Source organism: Carettochelys insculpta, chromosome 2 (assembly GCF_033958435.1).
Source record: "Carettochelys insculpta isolate YL-2023 chromosome 2, ASM3395843v1, whole genome shotgun sequence".
NCBI lineage: Eukaryota > Metazoa > Chordata > Testudines > Carettochelyidae > Carettochelys > Carettochelys insculpta.
The window spans coordinates 196,665,735-196,688,360 of NC_134138.1; the positions used below are offsets into that span (position 1 = coordinate 196,665,735).

At 46.2% G+C, this 22,626-nt stretch overlaps 1 protein-coding gene across 4 annotated transcripts in view; it reads right to left on the bottom strand.

The window, feature by feature from the left end:
- Nucleotides 1–12,626, bottom strand: part of SLC6A20 (solute carrier family 6 member 20) — a 41,090-nt gene extending 28,464 nt beyond the window's left edge. For 2 of the 4 annotated variants that reach the window (XM_074988254.1, XM_074988253.1), the window contains exons 1-2: nucleotides 12,501–12,621; nucleotides 805–945 (exon numbers count right to left, since the gene is read on the bottom strand). In XM_074988254.1, coding sequence (XP_074844355.1) covers nucleotides 805–945; nucleotides 12,501–12,621 — 262 coding nt within the window. Of the gene's footprint in view, nucleotides 1–804; nucleotides 946–12,500 lie in introns of all 4 variants that reach the window. The other 2 variants (XM_074988256.1, XM_074988255.1) reach the window with 2 other exon arrangements.
- Nucleotides 12,627–22,626: the final 10,000 nt, after the last annotated feature.

The following is a 22,626-nucleotide window of genomic DNA, read 5'->3' on the forward strand; positions in this document are numbered from 1 at the left end:
ACAAGAGCAAAAAAACCCATCTCCTCCCCAGACACGCTATCCTGGTTGCCAACAATGGAGAATAATTGTTCACACCTCTGCCCTCACTCACACTCAGGTCAGGACACTGGGACGCCACTTGTGCTCCAGTCTTGCAAGAGGTAGGGGTGTTGAGGCTCAGAGTTTCTCCCAGCAGTGGGGTGAGTCAATGCTCACACTCCAGCCCCATGGCGGGGGGGTGCTCAGGCTCAGAAACTTGTCACAGGGCTGACACACTCTCTCTGCCCAGCTTCAGTGGGAAGCCTCAAGCTCACTGCAGGCCAGATCCAAGTAAGCCGGGGGCCAGATCTGACCTGTCGGCCATGGTTCCCCAGCCCTGATCTAGTGAGTCTGACCTCGTGTAATATGAAGACTGTGGCATTCCCTGCAAAAGAGCAGAGTTTTAGAACCTGGGTCTCAAACTCACGGCCTGCAGGCCACGACCCCAGAGTTGGCTCAGGAGTACTCAGGGGCCGGGGGCAGAGTCCATTCCTATACTACAAGCCCCGCCCCTTCCTGCTACTGCCCCATCCCCTTCTTCCATTGCACTCCTTCCCCCAGGGTCGCAGCATGAGGGATTCTGGCCTGGAGCAGGGATCCATGACGTTGATCACAACTCTGATGTCATTTTCGTAGTCACTGCATATTGCCCATTATGTACCTGATAAATATGCCAGTTTCTGTCCATTTCATGCTCTAAATTACATTTAATGCAAAAACTTGTAGGAAATCACACAAAGTCGTCTGGGAATTAAAAATAACTCTGTGCAGTAAATGGGAACGTACCGACCCCACTGAGGTAGGGACTTATGATCTTCCACGCCCCTATGCTCCCTTGGCGCATGTGCTGTCCCACTGCCAGCTCCAGGTAGAGCAAAGGCATTCCTTCGACAATTAACATGATGATATATGGGATTAGAAATCCTCCTGCAAGAGAAACAAAAGAGAGAAATGAGCTATTACTTTTGCAACGTCATCACAGCGCTGTCATTAGATGGCTAACCATTAATGATACCAACATCCACTCACGCAGAGCTACATACACACCCAGCTAGTCATGAGTCGTATGTGCACCTTTGTGTGCTCATCCTTTTTCCCTTACCTGCACTTCCCACTACTTGCGCAACCCTCCACCAGCGGAAAAGGGACAAGTTATAAAACTACTGATGAAGTTATAAAGCGATTCAGCATATTCGCTAACCTCCATGGTTAGCCTGTAATTGCTACAGGGTGGCTCTTGGACCAAGCACTTGTCTTCCAGATAACAGGACATTACGGACGATTGCTCTGTTAGGCTCCCAGCTGCACCTGCAGCTTTCTGCAGGTCACCAGCATGACAGCTGCAACCACATGTGAGGTCATCTCATTAAGGGGTGGAATTATTTTAGGCTGACTTGGTCAAACAACTTTATATGACAGCGCTGATGCCAGCCAGCAGCAATAGGAGAGTCCGAAGCCAGTAAACCATGCGGCACGAGAGAGGTCTAGTGATTTAGCCTCAAGCCATGTCTCTTCTGGGAACACAGCTCACACCACATCCAAAATTCATCAGAATAACCACAGGACAGCTCTGTGCGGCTTTGTGTGCACTAGGCATTTTTACTGATACGTGGCAACCTCGGAGTGTTTTGCTAAACATTTCCTAGCCTAGCCCTGACCAATGAGAGAATGTCACAGTTGTTCTCTTTGAGCTGTACACAAGGCTACAGCTATTAAAGTGTAACTAATTGCCCCCCAGCTGTTAAGGGTAATGAGAAAGGTGACGGGTGGGGAGGGGTTGAGGTGTATTTCACACTCATCTCGCTCTTAAAAGAGCCATGGAGTGCAGCACCGAAGAGGGGTAAGGAAAGAAAAAAAAAACCTCACATCACAAAGGATAGTGAGTCTGAGGGTCTTTTTACAAAATAAATACAACGTTGTTCTCATAAGTCGGTTGAGCCACCGTCCTCTGGCTTCCCTGAAAAATGGGGGCAGACCCACAGCTGGTGTAAATTTCTGTAGCTCTACTGAAGAGACTAGAGACACAGTCTAGTGAAGTCTAGATGCCCCGATGTTGAGCTGGATGAGCTCTCTGCTTCCAGCACTGGTGAAACTCCACTGTTCCCTGCCATTTTCCCTGCTGCCAGCAGCAACCGCCACCGCCTCCCAGAGCCCAAGGAACCAGCAGGAGGCGGCAGCTGGACCGGGGAAGATGTGCTGCCCTGGGCATGGGCCCACAGGGGAGGAACCAGCTCCCTCGGCCTACTGTTCCATTCAGCCAAGGCTGTACCACTGCCTCTCTCGCTGGCTGGAGCTGGGCAGAAAGTGTCATGGTCCACTTGTCCAGATCCATATGTAAGACTGTCATTAGGAGGTCACAAAATTCTTTTGAGTTTAAAAGGGTTCCATCGCCAAAAAAGCCGGGAAACACTGATCTAGAGATTCTAGACGGTGCTTGGTCCTGCCATGAGGACTGGACTCGATGACCTCTCGAGGCCCCTTCCAGTTCTAGTGTTCTCTGAGTCTCTGATTCTAAGCTAACCCTCCAGTTTCTAACTCATTGTGTCTGATGTCCTGCTCCTGCACCATTTCCATTCTCCACCCCCAGGGAAACTGCTTACACTCCATGCCAGGCTGCACCTTTGGAAAGCCCCCTCCAAGTTCTTTTGCCCTGTGGTCCCAAATTCTTAAATGCAGCCCTGCATGCTGAAGGGTTAACGAGACACAGTGTCAGTGCACCATTACTGCACAAGTATGTGATTGAGGAGGAATAGGGGTATCATATCCTGCAGGGGAAGAAGGCTCAAAATAGTGAAAACTGGGAAGGGATCAAAAAACAAAACTGCAGTGGATGTTGCTGAAGTAGTACGTTTTTATTTTACAGGACCTGATCCAAGCTCCACGGACATTAAAATGAGCATTTCCATTGACTTGAATGGGCTGTGCGTCAGGCACATAGTACATTACATCATTAAATGAGGTAGTGGGTGTAATATGGCAGGGTTCCTGGGCACAGCTAGAGAAATCAAACCAGGGTATCTTTGCCTAAAACCGGGCCACCTACAACCCCAGGCTGGGATTTCCTTCTCACTACGGCAAATCCAATCAGCCACAAAATTACCTCTGCCAGCCCCACTGGCCAGCCTGAAGCCACACAAGCAAACCCACAGACTTCCCAGCTGCTGTACCAGCCTAGACCAATGACCCCAAACTCAGGTGGGAGATTATTAAAACCTATTTCACCACCACCATGCAGATTCTTCCAGGACCCAAAGGGTCCAGCTACGGTCCTCAGTCAATATAAACTCAAATCTCACCCAAATCACCACACTTTCCCAAATCTTTCAACTCTAAACGTTAAAAGATTTTTTTAACAAAAAAAAGAACGAACAGGGTTGGAGAGAAAAATTATTATAGCAATACTTTGCATACCATCAGTTACAATTAGGAATGCACACCAGTGATGTTATCTGCTGATTTTTTGAAAGTCTCTGAAAGTCCACCCCCTAAGGGATACGATTCCAGGTTACATAGTTTTAATTACTGAAGAATTGCAGCTCTGGCCAGCTGGGGCCAGCATGCTGGAACATGGATCCTTGGAACAGGAACAAAAGACACAAGACACACAATTTTCTCCCTCAAGATGGACGCTGCTATGTCCACTCCACGGTTTTTTCTTGTGTCAGGGCAAAGCCCTTTCTCTTTCCCATCAGGCCCTTGAGGGTCAGCATCATCCCACCCAGGTGAGCTGCTGTGGCAAAATGCCATTGGTCACTGGTTTTACGAGCACGCCCCAGTCATTTACATGGCAGGTGGACTGGATGTCTGGGCATCTGATTTCAATTCCTTTGCTCAGTCCGAAGTCACCTGATCCAGTGGTCTGCATTCCACTGACAATTCCCATATTTCTGAGCTGTGGATTCGACATCTGGGCATCTGCTTTCCATCCCATTGTTTAAATATCCCGGCTGGGGCTGAGTTCAGACCTCCTATTGTGAATCTTAGCACTAAACATTGCTAGTACAACTCCAAAGCTAAAACCCTACCTCTACCTACAAACATGATACAGACATAAATAACATACACAAATTCAGGGCTTCATCAACTTTCATTAGACACCTCATATGGACCCTCAGCACACTATTTGGGAGCCAGTAGATACAATGGACACAAGAACTGGCTTCCACATCCAATATAAAAGTCCAGTCACGTGACAGTGGGTATTAGAAAAAGTAGCAGAATAAAGGTGGCTGGAGAGCAAGGCATTCAGCCAAAATGTTACCAAGTGCATAGTTTGCCTGCATGCGCTGAGATGCAACGTTGAAGATAATTTGTGTAGTTACTGGTACTAAAAATCCTATTACTTGCAAGTGCAGTAATCCCGCAAAATATGCAGCTTCAAGTTGCGCATAACTCACTGTAACACAACTTGAAGCTGCTCTGTGGCCCCTTCCCTCTGTATTCCCCCAGATGCATGACTGTCAGCCTGAAAGCCATGCCATTGGAGGGAGGCAGAGAGATGGCTTTTAGCTTGCATAGCTGTCCGCAGCTGCAAGCAGCTAGGCAAGTTAAAAGCCTTCACCCTGCCCTCCACCAGGAGCGCGGCTGTCAGGCTGACAGCCGCACCAGTGGAAGAAGGAACGGACAAGCAGCCAGGAAACTCAGCAGGGCCAATCAGTTTCTCAGTCCCACAAGCGGAGGGAACCGGGGAACCACACAGCAGCCAAGTTCCCTCTCCCTACCCGACTTGTGTGAAAAATTGGAGTTAATCAGGTGCTGAAAAAATGCAACCCCCACATAACTTGAGGGTTTACTGTACTTTGTGCTGGACACTCTAATTGTCCTGCTAATAAATTAATTTGGTTCTATGCAGAGCTGCAGAGATTTCAAAGCTGCTGTGGAAGTATTACCACAAACTCTATTTACCACCCACTGTTTATAAGCTGTGTGTGTGTGTGAGAGCTCTCCAAGCCCCTCAGTCATGCCTTTAAGCATGTCAGCGAGTTACTGGCATCCTCAGATGTCTGATGCTTCACCATCTTAGCCTGCAAATAAAGTTAGCATGTGAGGCTTCCGTCTATTGGTTTTGAAGTGGCAGCCACCTGTCAGTATGCAAATTACTTTCCTCTATGAACTCTGACCATCAGCAACATAATTACACAGGCCCTGGGAGAGAAGGTTTTGGTATTACCTATGAGGGACTGGGCAGAGGGCTCTCTGGTATGCAGCCACTCGAATCAGATGGTGCTCTTCTCTCACTTCACTGGGAGCCACTAGCGGGACTCACTAATTGCTGTTATACTGAACTTGGGAGGGATAGAAGCTAGAATAAAAGGGACTTCAGCCTGTAGGATGACTTTGTTCTGTTTGCCTAGTGTGGTGAAGTCAGGGTACAGTTCCCACTGAGCTCAGAAGTTATGCCCTTGTCGGGCTGGGTGGCATACACACTAGCGCAGTGCACAATACGCAGTACAGGTTGCACCTCCCAAAATGGGAAGTCTCTGGTTTGGCAACATCCATGGTCTGGCAGGCCCATGGATGTTACTGGGTCAGAGTGTCCTGGCTGGAAGGCTACAAGGAGGAGGGCTAATGGCTGGCAACCCTGTTGAGGGGAGAGCATTAGGGCTTGTGTCTCCAGGGCCGTTCCCCTGGTTGGGACTGGCAGCCCAGCCGGCTGGAGCTGGCTTCCACCGGCTGGCAGCTGGGCCTGCATCTGGGGTGAGCCAGCAGCTGGGCTGGCATAAACCCAGTAGGGGCCAGTGGCTGTGCTGCAGATAAGGGGCCTGCTGGGGCTGGAGGTGCCAGGGGGAGGCTGTAGGCGGCGGGGCCAGCTGGGCACAGAGCCAGCGGCGGGCAAAGGCGGCAGACTGCGGGGGGGGGGGGGGGGGGCACAGGCAGAGGACCTCCCTTGTTCAGCAAATTCCCTTGTTCAAGACTGGTCGGGTCCCAAGGGTGCCAGAGGAGGGATAGGCAACCTGTAGTGATTACGCTGACTGCGTTAGGGCAGTTGTTCTAGTCAGTGGTGTGGCTGGAGGAGACGCTTCTCCTGCAATCCTCACCTAGCCACTAGACGTGCCTACATGGAGCCCTGATTTTTTTGAGTCAGGCCCCTTTCTAACAGGAAGGGATTCTCAGGGCAGTACATCTAAAACGTGTGCGCTGTTACTTAAGTAGGGCTCAGTGGTTTGAGGGGTAATTGGGACCGTAACAGTCCTGAGTGGGAGAAAGGTGCCAGTGTGGCAGTGTTTATGACTCAGGTTAGCCCCCCCCCAGAGCAGTGGTTGGAACTGGTACTCGCTGCTGGACTGGCAGTCTGCACATGCTCTCCCACATACTGGTCAATTTCCTTCCCCCCATCAGCATCCAAAATAATGTGACTCGTCCGTTTACTAGTATCTTATTTTGCCGACAAAGCCTTGCTTAGTGGTTTGGATCATGTTGCTGGGGCCAAAGTCTGAGACGTGCTGAGCCCCCTGAAGATGATGGGAATGGGGAGAGGTCAGCCCCTCACAGGATATGACCCGTCCAGCAGGAGCAGAGGGAATATGCACTTATAAGTGTGAGCTGTTGACCAGCAAGCTTCCAATGAGGTAGCTGAGCCTACCCTGCCAAAAAAAATGGGCTTCCCAAGGATATCCCAGCAAGGTTTGGGTATTTAAAGCATTAAGCTACCCATGTTAATTCAGGTTTGGTTGAAACCAGAAGCAGTAAAGCTCCTTAACTGGAGTCCCTCACTCTTATGTACTTTCACCAAGCCAGCTTTGAATGCATACATTTAGAATTGGAATTCTAAGGATTCCTGGTTCACCCAAGTGCTTAATTGTAACTAATGGGGTGGTGTGGTGTGTATGTAAACGTGCAGGCTGGATCAAGTTTCCTGGATCCCGCTTTTAAATGTCATGTTGTACCTGGGTGTTTATAGATCATTGGATACTAAATATTGACGTACTCACTCCCTGCTGTGTGTGAGAGCCAGACAAGGGTCTGTGCAAAGGGGAAGACAGAAAGAAAGACAGGCTGACTTGATTCCTTGCAGAGGGCAAAGAGGGGAAAGAACAGATTCTCTTCGTCAGGGAGGCTCAACAGTACTGAATGGGCTGGGTCTCATTGCAGGTTTCTCCTGGACGAAGGCCCAGCCTTTGACTTTGAGCTCACCTCAGAAAGGCCTGCTGACTAAGTCAAAACCAGATTTTCTGAGAAGCCTTTCCTGGTTTTAACAGCAAGCCAAGATATTTACGTAAATATCTATTATTTGGAATTTAATCTCCAGCATTAACATTCCTCGCAATGGGCTCTGCTCTGCAATGAAAATGAATGCAATCTGCACAGTTACTTGCAAAGAAGTTGAAATAACCACAGCAATAATCCGTATTATTTAGGGAATTAATTTCCTACCTCCTGGTTCTGCTTTGATTAACAACTCCTTTGTTTGCATCTTGTGTTAGATAACTTCCCGGTTTGAAAGGGAGATATCAGAAATTTAACAGTCCTTATAGATTCAGTGGGGACCTTTACTAGGGCCCATCTGAACTGCAGTGAAATCCCCAGGAGTCTTCTGTTCAAGCGAATTGGGAGCAGATCCTATGTGAAGTCCTTTTTTTTTTTTTTAACCAGACAGCTTCATTATAGCTGGATTTGCAGTATGCCATGATGTCATGCGGTAAAGTAGCTAGGGACTTTCCTTCTACTTCACAATGAGCCAGAGACAGGGCTGAACCAAAAGCCCAGAACCAAACACTCCCCCAATTTCAGTTACCATAGAATCATAGAACATGAAGGGACCTCAGGATGCCATCGAGTCCACTCCCCTGTGCTCACAGCCAGACCAAGCACCTTCTAAATCAGTGGTTCCCAAACTTATCAACATCAGCCCCCCTCCCCTTTTGATTTTTGAGAAACCCTCACCCCCCACCTCTTCTTTACCACCATCCAACCCCCCTTCGAACAAAAAATTCAATTTGTAATTTAAAATAAACACAAAAACTTCATATAAAATGTGATTTAAAATTACAAATAAGCACAAATAATTTTTCTTGACCCCTTGAGGGTGCCTGGTGCAGCCCCAGCTGGCCACTGCCTGAGCCCCATGCCAACCACCTGGGCTGCCCACACCATCTGCCTGCCTGCCTCAGACCTGCGCTTCCAGAGCACACACCTGAGCCCCGCACTGCTCGGGCCAGGCCCCTGCCCGCTCACCAGCCGCTGGAGCCAGCTGCCTGCCCATCAGCTCAAGCTATCCGAGCCCCACATTACTGGGGCCAGCCACCCACCTGTCAGCCTGAGTCCTGCGCTGCTGGGGTCAGTCACCTGCCCGCCAGCCTGAGCCTTGAGCTGCTATGGCCAGCCACCCAAATCCTTTGCATCCTGCAAGCTGGCTGGCCTCCTGAGCCCCACAAGTTCTCGGAGCTGCCCGCCTGAGCCCCTCGTCTTCCCCCCCTTTCACAAAGCCAGACACCACCAGCTCCCCACTCTTACCCCATCCCCCCGCTTACTTGAGCCAGGCACCCACAGCCCCACATCTAACCCCATCCTCCTTCCCCCGCCCCACTCACCTGTGCACTTGGGTCTTCACCAGCTGCCTACTTTTTATAGTGGCTGTGCCAGGTCATCCACATAAAATAGCAGGAGCTGAGAGCCAGAAGCAAAGGGTGGGGGGATGATGGTGGCATTGGGTCACCTCACACCCACCCTGGAATTTGTTTGGAAACCATGATCTAGATCATCCCTGATAGGTGTCTATCTAACCTGCTTTTAAATATCTCCAGCGATGGAGATTCCACAACCTCCCTAGGCAACTTATGCTAGTGTTTAACCACCCTGACAGTTAGGAAGTTTTTCTTAATGTCCAACCTAAACCTCACTAGCTGCAGTTTAAGCCCATTGCCTCTTGTTCTATCCTCAGAGGCCAAGGAGAACAATTTTTCTCTCTCCTCCTTGTAACCCTCCTTTAGGTATTTGAAAATCATTATCATGTCCCCTCTCAGTCTTCTAAACTAAACAAGCCCAGTTCTTTCAGTCTTCCCTCATAGCTCATGTTCTCTAGACCTTTAATCATTCTTGTTGCTCTTCTCTGGACCTTCTCCAATTTCTCCACTTCTTTCTTGAAATGTGGTGCCCAGAACTGGACACAATACTCCAGTTGAAGCCTAATAAGTGCTGAGCAGAGTGGAAGAATGATGTCTTGTGCCTTGCTCTTAACACTTCTGTTAATGCATCCAGAACCACGTTTGCTTTTTTTTGCAACAGCATCACACTGTTGACTCATATTTAGCTTGTGGTCCACTATAACCCCTAGATCCCTTTCCGCAGTACTCCTGCCTAGACAGTCACTTCCCATTTTGCATGTATGAAGCTGATTCTGCCTTCCTAATTGGAGTACTTTGCACTTGTCCTTATTATACTTCATCCTGTTTATCTGAGACCATTTGTCCAGATCATTTTGAATTCTGACCCAATCCTCCAGAGCAGTTGCAACCCCTCCCAGCTTGGTATCATCTGCAAACAGTTATGTTATTATTTTATTAAGATATTATTATGAAGTTAGCTATGGTTGGATCCAAAGTTTGCATCTATCCCCTCTCCTTGTAATGAGCTGAACCCATATCCAAGCAGCCTATTAACTCTCGGGCAGGCCAATTCTGGCTGCAAAATTAAACCTTGGGCTAGATCATCAGCAGGTATAAATCAGCATAGCTTCATTAAAGGTGTTGGTGCTCCACTGATTTCTTCTAAACAAGGATCTGCCCTCTGTTGTCATGGGCTGGGGCTGTATCTGTTATGTATGAATGTCCCTATATTTGAGTTCAGTATCAACTCATGCCACCATATCTTTAGTTTGATAATTGTATTTATACATGGGTTAGCTGCCAAGTACTGGCTTAAACTCTAATAGGCATCTTAACTGATAAGTTATTCCAACCTCAGAAAAATAACTGCACCACCCTTTAGAAAGAACTAACTCATTCCTTCTGTGTTGTTCGGGTCAAGACTTCTGGATAAAAATGAGGAGAAGCAGAGAATACATTTATAATAAGGATGGTAATAGGCTTGGAAGACTGTAGGAATCTGTGGTAAGAATCGTTAGACTGTGCTCTTCAGGAAAGAGAACGATATTAATTTTGTGTTTCAGAGTGTCAGCCACATAGTTGGCCTTAAACAGCAACCCTTGTGCGAAAAATGCAGCAGTTGCTAAAGTTATAAAGCTGTTCATTTAGGTTGCTGAAAACCGTACTTTGCAGAAAATCCATATTGCTGTGTGATGGATTTTATTTTTCTTTGGGCTGGATTAATTGATCACAGGTACACTGTGTCATTGTCTACACTCAAGATTTACAACTGTGGGGCTCCATAAGAGAAACTTAACTAGTTAGTTTTGTTACAGTAGAGTAAAAAGCCTGTTACTTAAAGGTAACTAAGGAGAGCAGGGAGGTGATCTGTAATGTTAAGTCAATGTTCAGGAATCTCTTTCAAACAGGAAGAGGTTGGCCTTCTGACTCATTTGTAATTGAGAATCCAGCAGGGGTTAATTATACATCAGCCCTCCAACTGATATATTCTCTTTACATTTCAAATACAGTGTCAGGCCACTTGTATTATTTAAATGCTTGGTTAGGACCTGATCTAAAACCCACTGAAATAAAGGAGAAGATTCCCACTGACATCAGAGGTCATTGGACCAAGTCATTATGGCTACGTCTACACGTGAAGCCAACATCGAAATAGCTTATTTCGATGTAGCAACATCGAAATAGGCTATTTCGATGAATAACGTCTACACGTCCTCCAGGGCTGGCAACGTCGATGTTCAACTTCGACGTTGCACGGCACCACATCGAAATAGGCACTGCGAGGGTACGTCTACACGTCAAAGTAGCACACATCGAAATAAGGGTGCCAGGCACAGCTGCAGACAGGGTCACAGGGCGGACTCAACGGCAAGCCGCTCCCTTAAAGGGCCCCTCCCAGACACAGTTGCACTAAACAACACAAGATACACAGAGCTGACAACTGGTTGCAGACCCTGTGCCTGCAGCATGGATCCCCAGCTGCGGCAGCAGCAGCCAGAAGCCCTGGGCTAAGGGCTGCTGCCCACGGTGACCATAGAGCCCCGCAGGGGCTAGAGAGAGAGCATCTCTCAACCCCCCAGCTGATGGCCGCCATGGAGGACCCCGCAATTTCAATGTTGCAGGACGCGGATCGTCTACACGGTCCCTACTTCGACGTTCAACGTCGAAGTAGGGCGCTATTCCGATCCCCTCATGAGGTTAGCGACTTCGACGTCTCGCCGCCTAACGTCGAAGTTAACTTCGAAATAGCGCCCGACGCGTGTAGCCGCGACGGGCACTATTTCGAAGTTAGTGCCGCTACTTCGAAGTAGTGTGCACGTGTAGACGCAGCTTATGGAAGAAATAATCTAATCTAGCTAAACATCAATTTTAAACAATCACTCCAGCTATCAGCACATGTTGATTGCCTAGTGCATATGGGATTAAGCTTGCGTTCAAACCAAAGTTAAAAAAGAGTTTGCAAACGCTACATCCTGGGGAGAAGAAAGGATGAGGGGGAAGAAAGAAACAGGTGTTAGTCTGGGTGGATTCCAGTACTATGGTGATGGATGCAACATAAATAAGTTGAATAGAACTGTTCTACGAATTTCTTTAAAGCTAATCACAGTAGGTTAGAGGTGGTGGCTAGTTTTCTCTATAATTAACCTCCTAATATGATTTTTGATTTCCAAGTGCAGAAAAGCATCTGAAATTGGGTTTTAGTCTGTTTTTGGCATTTTGTTATTTAGTTTGGAGGAGGTGCAAAATACAGCATTGCAACCACAATGAACTTTTTTTTGAAACAAGACAAATTTAATTTATCTTTTCAAAGCCTTTTGTAAGACTTTAGCTGTAGCACTTCCATTGACTAAGGGGTTTCTACCAAATTCAAGGCACTTTTGTAGCAAAGTTGTCAATCTTTTAAAATGAGACTTTATTTTATATAACAGAACTGCATTAATGGCAACAGCATGACTGACTATCATTAAGCCCTTAATTAAATCACTGTAAATAGCTTCCCTTGTCGGTTGCTTTTTTGAATCCAAATATACAAAACCATAAGGAACTGAACTTGCTCTGAAAGTAAGGCAGCAGGGGAATTAAAAAAATTAGCACCGGAGGAATCTGCCCTTTTATACAAACTCTTGTTCTGCTTTGTATTGTGAGAGGTTGGTTGGGAAGAATAGTATTGTATTGAATCAGGGCAGTAATCAGGAAAAAGAATTACGCTGGGGACACAATGGAAATAAAGATATAGAACATATCACTTGCTGGGGCTTTCCAGTGTATTTTATGTCTCTTGCCCAGGCAATCTAAATAATGCCCCCTCTTAAATATAAAAAACTATCAGATGGGTGAGATGCTGACACAGACAATATGCTTTTGCAATGTTAAATATTTTCTGAACCAATTCTGCACCCTTCTGAGAGGGAATCAAGAAACATAAAATGCACTTACCTCCTCCATACGTCTGACATAAATATGGAAATCTCCAAACATTTCCCAGCCCCACCGCATAAGAAATGCAGGCAAAAACAAACTGTAAGGGATTGTCCCACAACGGCCGGGATTTTTCCATTTGCACTTTCAAGCACAGATTCCAGCAGAGGGTTCTTGACTTCACTCCTTCGTGTGCTCTTCAAGCCCTGCCTGAGACTCAAAGCCAACCCAGCTGAGAGGGAAATATGCTTGCCAATTGTTATCAAGCTTTTCAATTTCTAATCTTATTAACAGGCACATAGCGGAGTAGGAATGCTGGTAAATAGATTATAGATACACAGTCATACACCCATAGAACTCTAAAATGGGCACCTTGGATGAACTGTTGCTTGGCTTTCAGTTGCAGTGGACACATCTAAATTTAGGTCTTTTAAGCCATGGCTGAGTTGATGTTGAAAACACAACACATTTGAGGCTGAGCTTGGCTGAAATTACTTGTGAAGCTGGAAAATCCTCCTTACTGAAGGACAGCCATACACATCTGACATGGTCCTTTGGAAGTAGCGTACTTGGCTCAGAGCAAGAGTTGGCCATTTCCTATTGATTAATTAAGGAGCGAGGTATTCATGAAGTCAGTGTCTGCTTATGTATGTGCATGTGTCGGTTTCCAAGGTGAAGACTACTTACTAACATGTGCAACTGCCCATCCCAACATATCTCATGTTACAGTCATTCAGGGCTGTTGCCCACATGAAATCAGCTTCAGCCAGTCTCAAATTCCTTTGTACCACAACCCCTTCTGAGAACAAAAATTGTAACAGGACTCCCAAGGAGGGGGACTGAACCCTGCGTCCTAACCTGAGTCCCACCACCCCAGGTGGGGGAGGAGGGGAAGTGAAGACTGAGGGCTTTAGCCTTGGATGGGGCCCTTCTCTGAGGGCTGAAGTCTCCAAGCTTCAGCCTCAGCCCCAGGCAGTGGGGCTCTGGCTTCAGATTCAGGTCTGAGCCTGAGCAAGCTTAATGCCAGCCTGGGTGACCCCAGTAAAATGGAGTCCTGACTCAGGCCCACTGATGGGGTGGGGGTGGGGCAAAGGGGGCAGTTTCCCCAATGCCTGGCCTAACAGCAGTGGTGGCTGCAGCTCTGAACTCCTTTGAAGCACCACGGAGCATTGTGCTGCTGTTCTGTGTGCAGCTCTCAGGGAGCATGGGGATTCCCAGGTCTGACTGCCCTAAGCCCTGCCCCTCCACCCATGGTCCTGTCCCTTCTGGGGGCAGAGAACCAGCCCCTTCCCTTGCCCCTGAGCCTCCGGTGGCTGTCGGCCCCACTTGCCACTGAGCTAGGTGGTCTCCTAGCAGACAAGAGTCCTCACTGCAAAAGCTGCTATTCCTCTTGCTGAGATGAACAGGACTAAATGGACTCAGTAAAGGCCTCTCTTGTGTCTATAGGTGGTGCCTTCAGTTCAGAACTAAGGGGTTTGGGTGCAGCCATAAGTGGAGGCTTGCCTTTCTATTACCTGTTCTGTACTTAGCTCTGTGGCTAAACAGAGGACTTCAGTCTCCAAGTCTGTCACCAGCCCTAAACGTCTACTCCAAATTCTAAATACACTTGTAACCCTTCTATTAACGCCAGGTGCCTACCAGAAGGGCTGGGTTCAGCTCCTAGGGGGTTTCCTGTCAAGGATACAACCAACTGGCTCAAGCCCCCACCCAGTAGCCTGGGACAATCTCACCCTACTTGCTGGGTGCCTGTAAGGCAGTTCTCCCTCCACCCCCCGTCGCAAGCACAGAGTCTAAGACAGAAACAGCTTATTTAATGACAATAACCTACCCCAAGTTTACTGTGACAGATGCAGTATATCTAAGCAAAGGAGAGACAAACCCCTTTAAGAAGATACCATCCCCATACGCTATAGAACCAAGTCTCTTGCTGGGGCTCTTGGCCTTTACCCCCCACACAGTTACAGGGTATACCTCTCGCAGTGCAGTCCTGGACCCAGAGCCCACAGATACATCACCAGGGCAGTACTAGCTGTCCACTTGTCTGCAGCATCCACTGACTGCCACCTGCTGGCCGCTGGCTACTCCTCCTACCAGCCTCCCACCAGTCGTCGTCATCCGCCGCTCCTCCTACCAGCCGCCCGCCAGTTGCCATTGTTGCTCCCTTACCAGCTGTGCCGCTGGGGGATTGCCCTGAGGCAGAACTCTGTAATTTCAGCTCTGCATGGCCTCAGCTGCCACTCTGTGATTTCAGCTCTTAATATCTCCAGTGTGGAGTTTCATGAAAACCCTAATATTCAGTTCTAGCTTTCAACAGGTGGGGAGGGCTAGTCAAACCAGGCTTATAGCTATAATGGTAGTCCATCGATCCAATGATGACAAATCTGTGCAGATCATCTGTTATTGGTCTCATGGTGTGCCCTCTGGTGAATGTATAAGACAATTCTAGAGGTGCACATTTTGCCACAGATGGTGCATGGGAAGTTCGCAATCAGTGGGTTGTGCATTGCTGATGCTCTGTGATGTCGTTCGCGTGCCTCTTGTAGATGACGGCAGTGGTCTTCCTCAAAGGCAATGCAGATATTTTCTTACTGTTGCATACCACTGTATTCTGTCACTGGCGGCGTCCTTGAGGTCCCTAGGTTTGATACTGCTGTACTGCACTGGCTTTGATGGTATCCTTGTAGCATTTCCATGGATGACTGTACGCCGGATACCCTGGGAGAGTTCACCATACAGAAGCTGGTGAGGGATTCTGTTGACATCCATGCGGCTGACATGACTGGTCCAACTCATCTGGCTAACAGCTTTCTTAATCTCATCTGCAGTGGGTGGAAAGCCAAGATCTGTCAGGGTGGGTTGTTGTGGAATTTCACTGAGGATGTTTTTATTCATGGTCGATGGTCTGTTAAGGAGGTTGCTAAAATGTTCTCGCCATCTTTCATTGATGCCCTCTTTGTCTTTGATCAGCGTTGTATTGTCTGATGAGAGCAATGGAGTAGTCCTTGGTTTAGAGGGTCCATAGACAGTCTTAATAGCACTAAAGAACATCTTTGAGTTGTGGGTCTCAGCATAGTGCTCAATTTCTTTGGCTTTGCTCTCCTACCAGCTGTCTTGTATCTGACGGAGGTCTTTCTGTGTTTTGCTCTGAAGGTGGTTGAAATGGTCCCGTTTGGAGACTGAGGAGGGGTCATTCTGCCATTCAATAAAGGCTTTTCTCTTTACTTCCAGTGCTGAACATATTTCTTCTTGGTTCTCATTGAACCAATCCTGATGTATTCTTTTCTTTGGTCCAAGCGATGTTATTGCTGTGTCAGTCATCATCTGCTTGAACTGATCCCACTTTTCCGTACAGTACCAATCAGTTGACTGTGGGATGTTAGTTTGTCATCGAGACTCTTCTGAAAATTGTTGAAACATTGAGCATCCTTCAATTTGGCTATGTTAAAAGCAGGTCGCACATGCTTAAGGCATTTGTGCCGAGAGGGAGCGATGTAAAGTTGAAGGGACATCCTGACTAATCTGTGATCTGTCCAGCACTCTGCACCTTGCATTACTCTGGTGATCAGTACGTCTTGGATGTCTTGCCTTCTGACAATGGCATAATCTATCAGGTGCCACTGTTTAGACCCAGGGTGCATCCACGTCATTTTGTATTTATCCGCTTGTCGGAACAGAGTGTTGGTAATAGTCAGGTTGTCCTCAGAACAAAGGCTCAAAAGGAGTAGCCCATTACTGTTCATTTTGCCTACACGTCGTGGCCCAGTTACTCCTTTCCAGTTCTTGTTGTCAGCCCCGACTCAGGCATTGAAATCTCCAAGCAGGAGTAGTTCGTCTGTTGCAGGTGTGGCCTTGATCAGTCTGTCGAGATCTTCAAAGAACTGTTGCTTTGAGTTGTCAGGGCACGTTAGAGTGGGTGCATATGCACTGATGATGGTGGCATGACGTTTGGCATTTAGTGGGAAGTGTAGTTTCAGCAATCTTTCATTGATACCCACTTGAAGGTCTGGGAGTTGACACATCAGTGAGGTTTTTATTGCCAGACCGACTCCATGTATTCTATCCTCTGTCTCAGTCTTGCCTTTCCAGAAGAAGGTATAACCACTTCCTGGTTCACTCAAGAAACCTTCCCCAGCCAATCTTGTTTCACTTAATGCTGCTATATCAATGTTGTAGCGGGCTAGTTCTCGAGCAATGAGAGCTGTCCTTCTCTCAGGTCTTGCAACAGCTTCTTGATCCATGAGAGTATGAACATTCCATACACCAATGGTAAGCTTTTTCAAATTTTTCTTTTGGTTTCGACCGCAAGTAGGGTTGAACTGCCAGCCATGGCTTGCTGGCCAGTTGTTGTTGTAGGGCAGGCAATTTTTAGGCCACCTTTTCTAGGCCCCTCCCTTACTAGGGTGAGCGGTGCTGTCCTGAAGAGGACTGCTCAGATGCCTGGGATGCTGCTGGGCAACTCTGCTGCCCCAGGTACAGAGCTGGACGACCACTTGTCCACAGGCCGCCTACGTGCAGGATTGGGACTATGACTCCCAGTGGTAACCTCCACCTGTTGCTTCGCCCCTCCCCCATTGCCGCAGGACTTGGGTGATATGATGATTTGCACAGGGCCTGTGCGTGAAAGCTTTTTAAGTGGTAGAGCCGTTGCGCAGGAGCAATCCCACTCTCTCGACCTTGGAAGCCAGGCACCAGTGGTACATAGAATCATCACGACTGGTAACTTCTTTGGTTGCAGTGGATGGCCTTGATGTCTTTTGTGCCTTGTCAAGCCCTTCACTTTCCACAAAGCATTGCAGAACCACCTTCTTGGCCGTTGGATCTAAATGATCTCTTCCGCCCAGTCCGCCGGAACTGACTTTGCATGCTGGGTAGGCACATCCCTAAATTCACCAAAAATTCACAGATGGTTTGAGCCCTATCAGTTACCCTCACCTGGTTTGGCCAGCCTGTCAAAGCTGTTGCCCAGGGTGTGGGTGCTGCACATGCTGCAGCTACTTGGAGCCACAAGTGAGAGCTGAGTGACAGGTTAGGACCAAAGTGGACAAACTACTCACAAAGAAAACAAAAAGCAGTCAAGTAGTACTTTAAAGACTAGCAAAATGGTTTATTAGGTGAGCTTTTGTAGGACAGACCCACTTCTCTGTTACTACTCACAAAGAAGTATGACAAGTCCCCCACAACAGAAATACTACTCCCCCCATACACCCCTGCCAAAACATAGGCAAGGCCAAAGCACTCAGCAAGCTGACTCAACCAATACCCCTCCCATCCTGCCTTACAATGCTTTAAACCAGGGAGCCCTGTGTAATCAATGTCTTATGCAGCTATGGTGACTGCCCTGTCCCTCACAACAACCCAGAGCATTGGTGAGATCCCACAACTCCCACACTAAGTGTCAGCACAAATTGTGATTTTACAACAATGTGTTTACAATAGACAAAATCTCATGGCTTACTTGTTACCCATTAGCTTAGCCTGAAAGGTATCACATGCACACCTTTGCATTCTCATGCAAATGATCTCTGGGAGACACATTCCTCCCAGCCTTCAGCAGCATTGTGTTCCTGCTGCCACATTCCTTACACATTGAATTTAAAATAATAAAAGAAAAAAAACCACAACAACTATAAACAGTACCTGAAAATTCTGGTTAAGCTCCTCAGCCACAATATATCAATATAGCCGCATGAAGAGCCAGGCTCTTTCACATCCTTCTAAATGTTTTATCTCAGTGTACTTCTGATTTTTCTGTGCTCATCTTAATTTCCATTGACTTGAGCAAGTTAAATAAATATTTTCCAAATGCTGTTTTTATTTGTTTGATTCAACTGGCCGGAGGCAGATATCGAATACTCTGCCTATGTAGGAACCAGACCTCCTAGACTGGTGGAGCTGCACACAGCACAAGCCAAGAGGGAGGGGCCAAAGTGTATGGGGTGTCCACCGCTCTGGTCACCAAATCCCAGTGCTTGATCTAAATTGGATCCAGGGCATGAGATACACAGTCCGGAGGGCAGCTCTAATTTGCACTGGCTAATCTGAGCCCCAAGAAGCTAATCCAGCCATCTGGGTGCCAACAAAATGAACACATCCTGGGTCCTTCCTCTTTCTCCGTTATGTTTCCTGTGTGTGTGTGTGTGTGGTGGTGGTGGTCTTCAGGAATGTCAGTATGAGACAGTCTGATAGTTCTACACGGCTGGAGGATTCCCCCACGTGTGTGAGTGATGCCTCAAGGAGATAATGAAGCTATCTTTAGGACGTTTTTGCATTATCAGAGGTGAGAAAAGAATTTGGTACACGCACGTGCACACACACACACAGAGAAATTACTACATACTGTGAATTGCATATAAATTATTATCTACATTATTTAAATAGATGTTGTGTGTGAGTGTTTGTGTGAAAGATAAGTGTGTAAGCATTGGTTCTTTCTTTTTCACACATTACACAGACCAGGTGGTATACCGAGATCCCAAGATTGTGTTTTATGGCTGTGTCTACACTTGCATTCCTCTTTTGAAAGAGGCATACAAATGAGGGAATTGAAAATGCAAATGAGGCACAGATTTACATATCTGGTGCCTCATTTGCATATTCTTCTTTCGAAAGAAGAAAACTAGTGTAGATGAGGCTTTTTTGAAAGTAAATCCCATCGTCAAAAGGGACCTTTTGTCCCCTTTTTTGGGGGAAGACGGGTTCTTTTGAAGATGGGATTTACTTTCGAAAGAGCCATGTCTCCACTGCTTTTTGTTTTTCAAAAGAAGCTCTTTCGAAAGAAGACTTTGCAAATGAGGCACCGGATATGTAAATCTGTCTTTCTTGGCAGTGAAGAATTACATGAAAAACTAGTGACGTTTTAAAATGCTCATCAAGCCCATTATTGAATTTTAACTTTAATACAATTTTGAGAAGTTGACACATGACAAAACTAGCATAGAATCACAGAGCTGGAAAAGACCTCAGGAGGTCATTGAATGCAGTCCCCTGCCCAAAGCAGGATCAACCCCAATTAAATTATCCCAGCCAGGACTTTGTCAAACTGGGACTTCAAAAGCTCTAGGGATGAAGATGCCACCACCTCCCTAGATAACCCATTTCAGTGCTTCACTGGCCTCCTAATGTATGTTTTTCCTAATATCTAACCTAGCTCTCCCCAGTATAACTTGAGACTATCGTACCTCATTCTGCCCTCTGTCACACTGTTGAGAACAGCCTCTTCCCAACATCTTTGGAGCTTCCCTTCATGTCGTTAAAGGCAGCTATCAAATCCCCACTCACTCTTCTGCAGACTAAACAAGCCCAAATCTCTCAGCCTCTCCTTGTAGGTCATGTGCTCCAGACCCCTAATCATTTTGGTTGCCCCCCGCTAGACACTCTCCAAGGCATTCACATCCTTTCTCTAGTGGGAACCCCAGAACAGGTTGCAATACTCTACATGTGTATCCCAAGCCCCACCCTTCCCCCCCCTCAATCTATTTGCTCCAGATCTGTAAACAGCCCCCTCCAGGATTGAGCTCACAACCTGGAATTTAGCAGGCCAATGCTCAAACCACTGAGCTGGATTTTAAAGGACATTGGGGGGTAGGGGCTTAAGCATTTTTGACACTCACAAAACACACCAATTTGCCTTCAAATATCTTTGAAAACCTGGCTCACACTTTTGATCTATGCTTTTTGTAGGGCACATACTGACATCTACATCAGTATTGTGAAATAACAAAAGTATACCCAGAATTTTATTTGAGAGACTTTATTAGCACTGGGTTAAATTCGATGTATGTCTCTAAAGATTTTTAAAAGGTGAAGCTGAAGGTATATTATTCGTTTGAAAAGGCTTGGGGCTCTGATGAGAGATACACTACACAGGTAAGATCACTATCATGTCAGCAGGTGCCTTACAATGTGATTTTGTAGAGAATGCTCCTGAAGCAGCAAGCAATTGATCCCTGGTTTTAGAAAAGATTCCCTTGCACAAGCATGGCATGTGTCAGCATTCATCATCGTTTTTTTTTTATATTCCTTTGGAAACTTATCTTTCCAGTTTGACATCTGCAAGTTGCCAGCATGTTTAAATTATTAACATTGTAAATAAGCAGTCTGTTTGTCTACATACAGAAATGATGAAAAGTCCTGTGGCATCTTATAAGACTAACAGATTTTTTGGAGCATAAACTTTCGTGGGCAAAGACCCACTTCATCAGATGCATCTTTGTCCATGAAAGCTTATGATCCAAAAAAATCTGGTAGTCTATAAGGTGCCACAGGACTTATTGTTGTCTTTGCGGATACAGACTAACACGGCTCCCCGGGGTCTCTGATACTTCTGCACACAGAGTTACTGTGGAATTGCTAGTGTGTTTTAAATTCACATATCTTATTCCAAATTAACATTACAGTGTAGACAAGACCTTCACTTTCTATTGGAAGCAGTTTGTTTCCAAAATTCTTCAAATACAGGACTGTACATCACAAGCAGAATAACAAGGTTATTTGGCAGTTCTGGAGGAAAGAAGTGGGTATATTGGAAGCTGTTTCTGGGGCCTGCTAAGGGCTTGTCTACGCTTAAAAGTTAATTAAGGTAGGGTGTGATAAGTATAAAAATTCTCTCCGAATGTGTCTAGGTGTTATTACAGTTAATCTGGAATAAGAGTTCCTTGTTCCAGTTCAGGGTAATCCCAGCCCTCACTCAGAAATGCATTTAAAATAGCTAACTGGAAGTTACCTGTAAGTTTTTCTTGTAGTGAAGATTAACTCTGAAAAGCGGTTCTGTATAAATGGCATTGGGGGTTCTTAGACAGTCCATATTGAGTTATTCAGGTATAATTATTCCTATATAACTCCATAGATGGGCAAATCCTGACTACAGATTGCATTTCTATTTCGGTTTTAGCAGGTTTAAAGACTCCAGCCCTCACAGACCCTAAGCACTTCTACAAATGTTGAGGGACACTTGGTAGGCTATGGCTACACTAGAAGCATCTGTCAACAGACATTTCTGCAGAAGAGCTCTTCCAACAAAAAATCTGTCGATAGAATGCGTCCATTCACTAAAGCAGATTGAAAGAACAATCTGCTTTGTCAACAGAGTGGCTGGACTGCCCAGCTGCTCTCTTGACAAAACAGCCAACTCGAAGCACAGCAGACAGGGCTTCCCATTGTTGACAGAAGGCCCCCTAGAGCATCCACACAGGTTTTCTGTTGACAAAATCTGTCTACAAAGGTGCTCTTCCTCATCTGGCAGAGGCAGAGGGTTGTTGGTGGAAGTGCCAAATTTTGTTGACAAACTGTTGACAAATGCATTTTGTATGTGGATGTGTGGTGAGTTTTGTTGACAAAATTCTGGTTTTGGTCTAAAAAACTCACTAGCCATAGCCTTAGTGAGAGACATTCACCACTTATACCATGTAGGCTCTATTATTGCTAATGATTCATGACAAGGAAAGAATCTAGACCTTAGGTGGAGATGTAACTAAGAAGCCCCTGATACCATTTATACAGAACCACTTTTCAGAGTCAAGTTTCACTGTAAGAAAAACGTACAGATAACTTCCAACTAGCTGTTTAAAATGCATTCAGTTTTGCCTGCCCACTTTACAATAATTAACTTGGGACTGCTGGTAAAGGGATTCTTCTGTATTGCCTTCATTTTAGCCTAAGAATGTTTTGTTTACCCTGAATGACAACTTCTCTTCTTATACATACATATATAGTCAACTCTTTCATATCTAGTAGCCCCTGGCCTGGGAGGTTGTCAGATATTCAAGTATTCTGGATAACAGAGAGGTATACCTAGCACTGCACAACACTAAAGAACAACGAGATCAGATATTAAGAAACAAACAAATGTATACAATAGTAGTACTGTAGGCTGTACACTTATACTGTATTTATTTGTATTTACTTTCACTATACTGTACTTATGGAAAACATAACTAAAATTTACTTATGGTCAAAATGGCGGTTATTTGAGAGTTTTGGATAATAGAATGCCAGATACGAAAAAGTTTACTGTGTATATTCATTAGGTGGGCTGATTAGCCTCCTGTTCTACTATCCTTTGGTCTTTTACATTCTTTATCCATAATTTACCAAAGAGACTGTGATTACTGATAATTTGGCCTTTTAATTTTTATTTAATACCTAC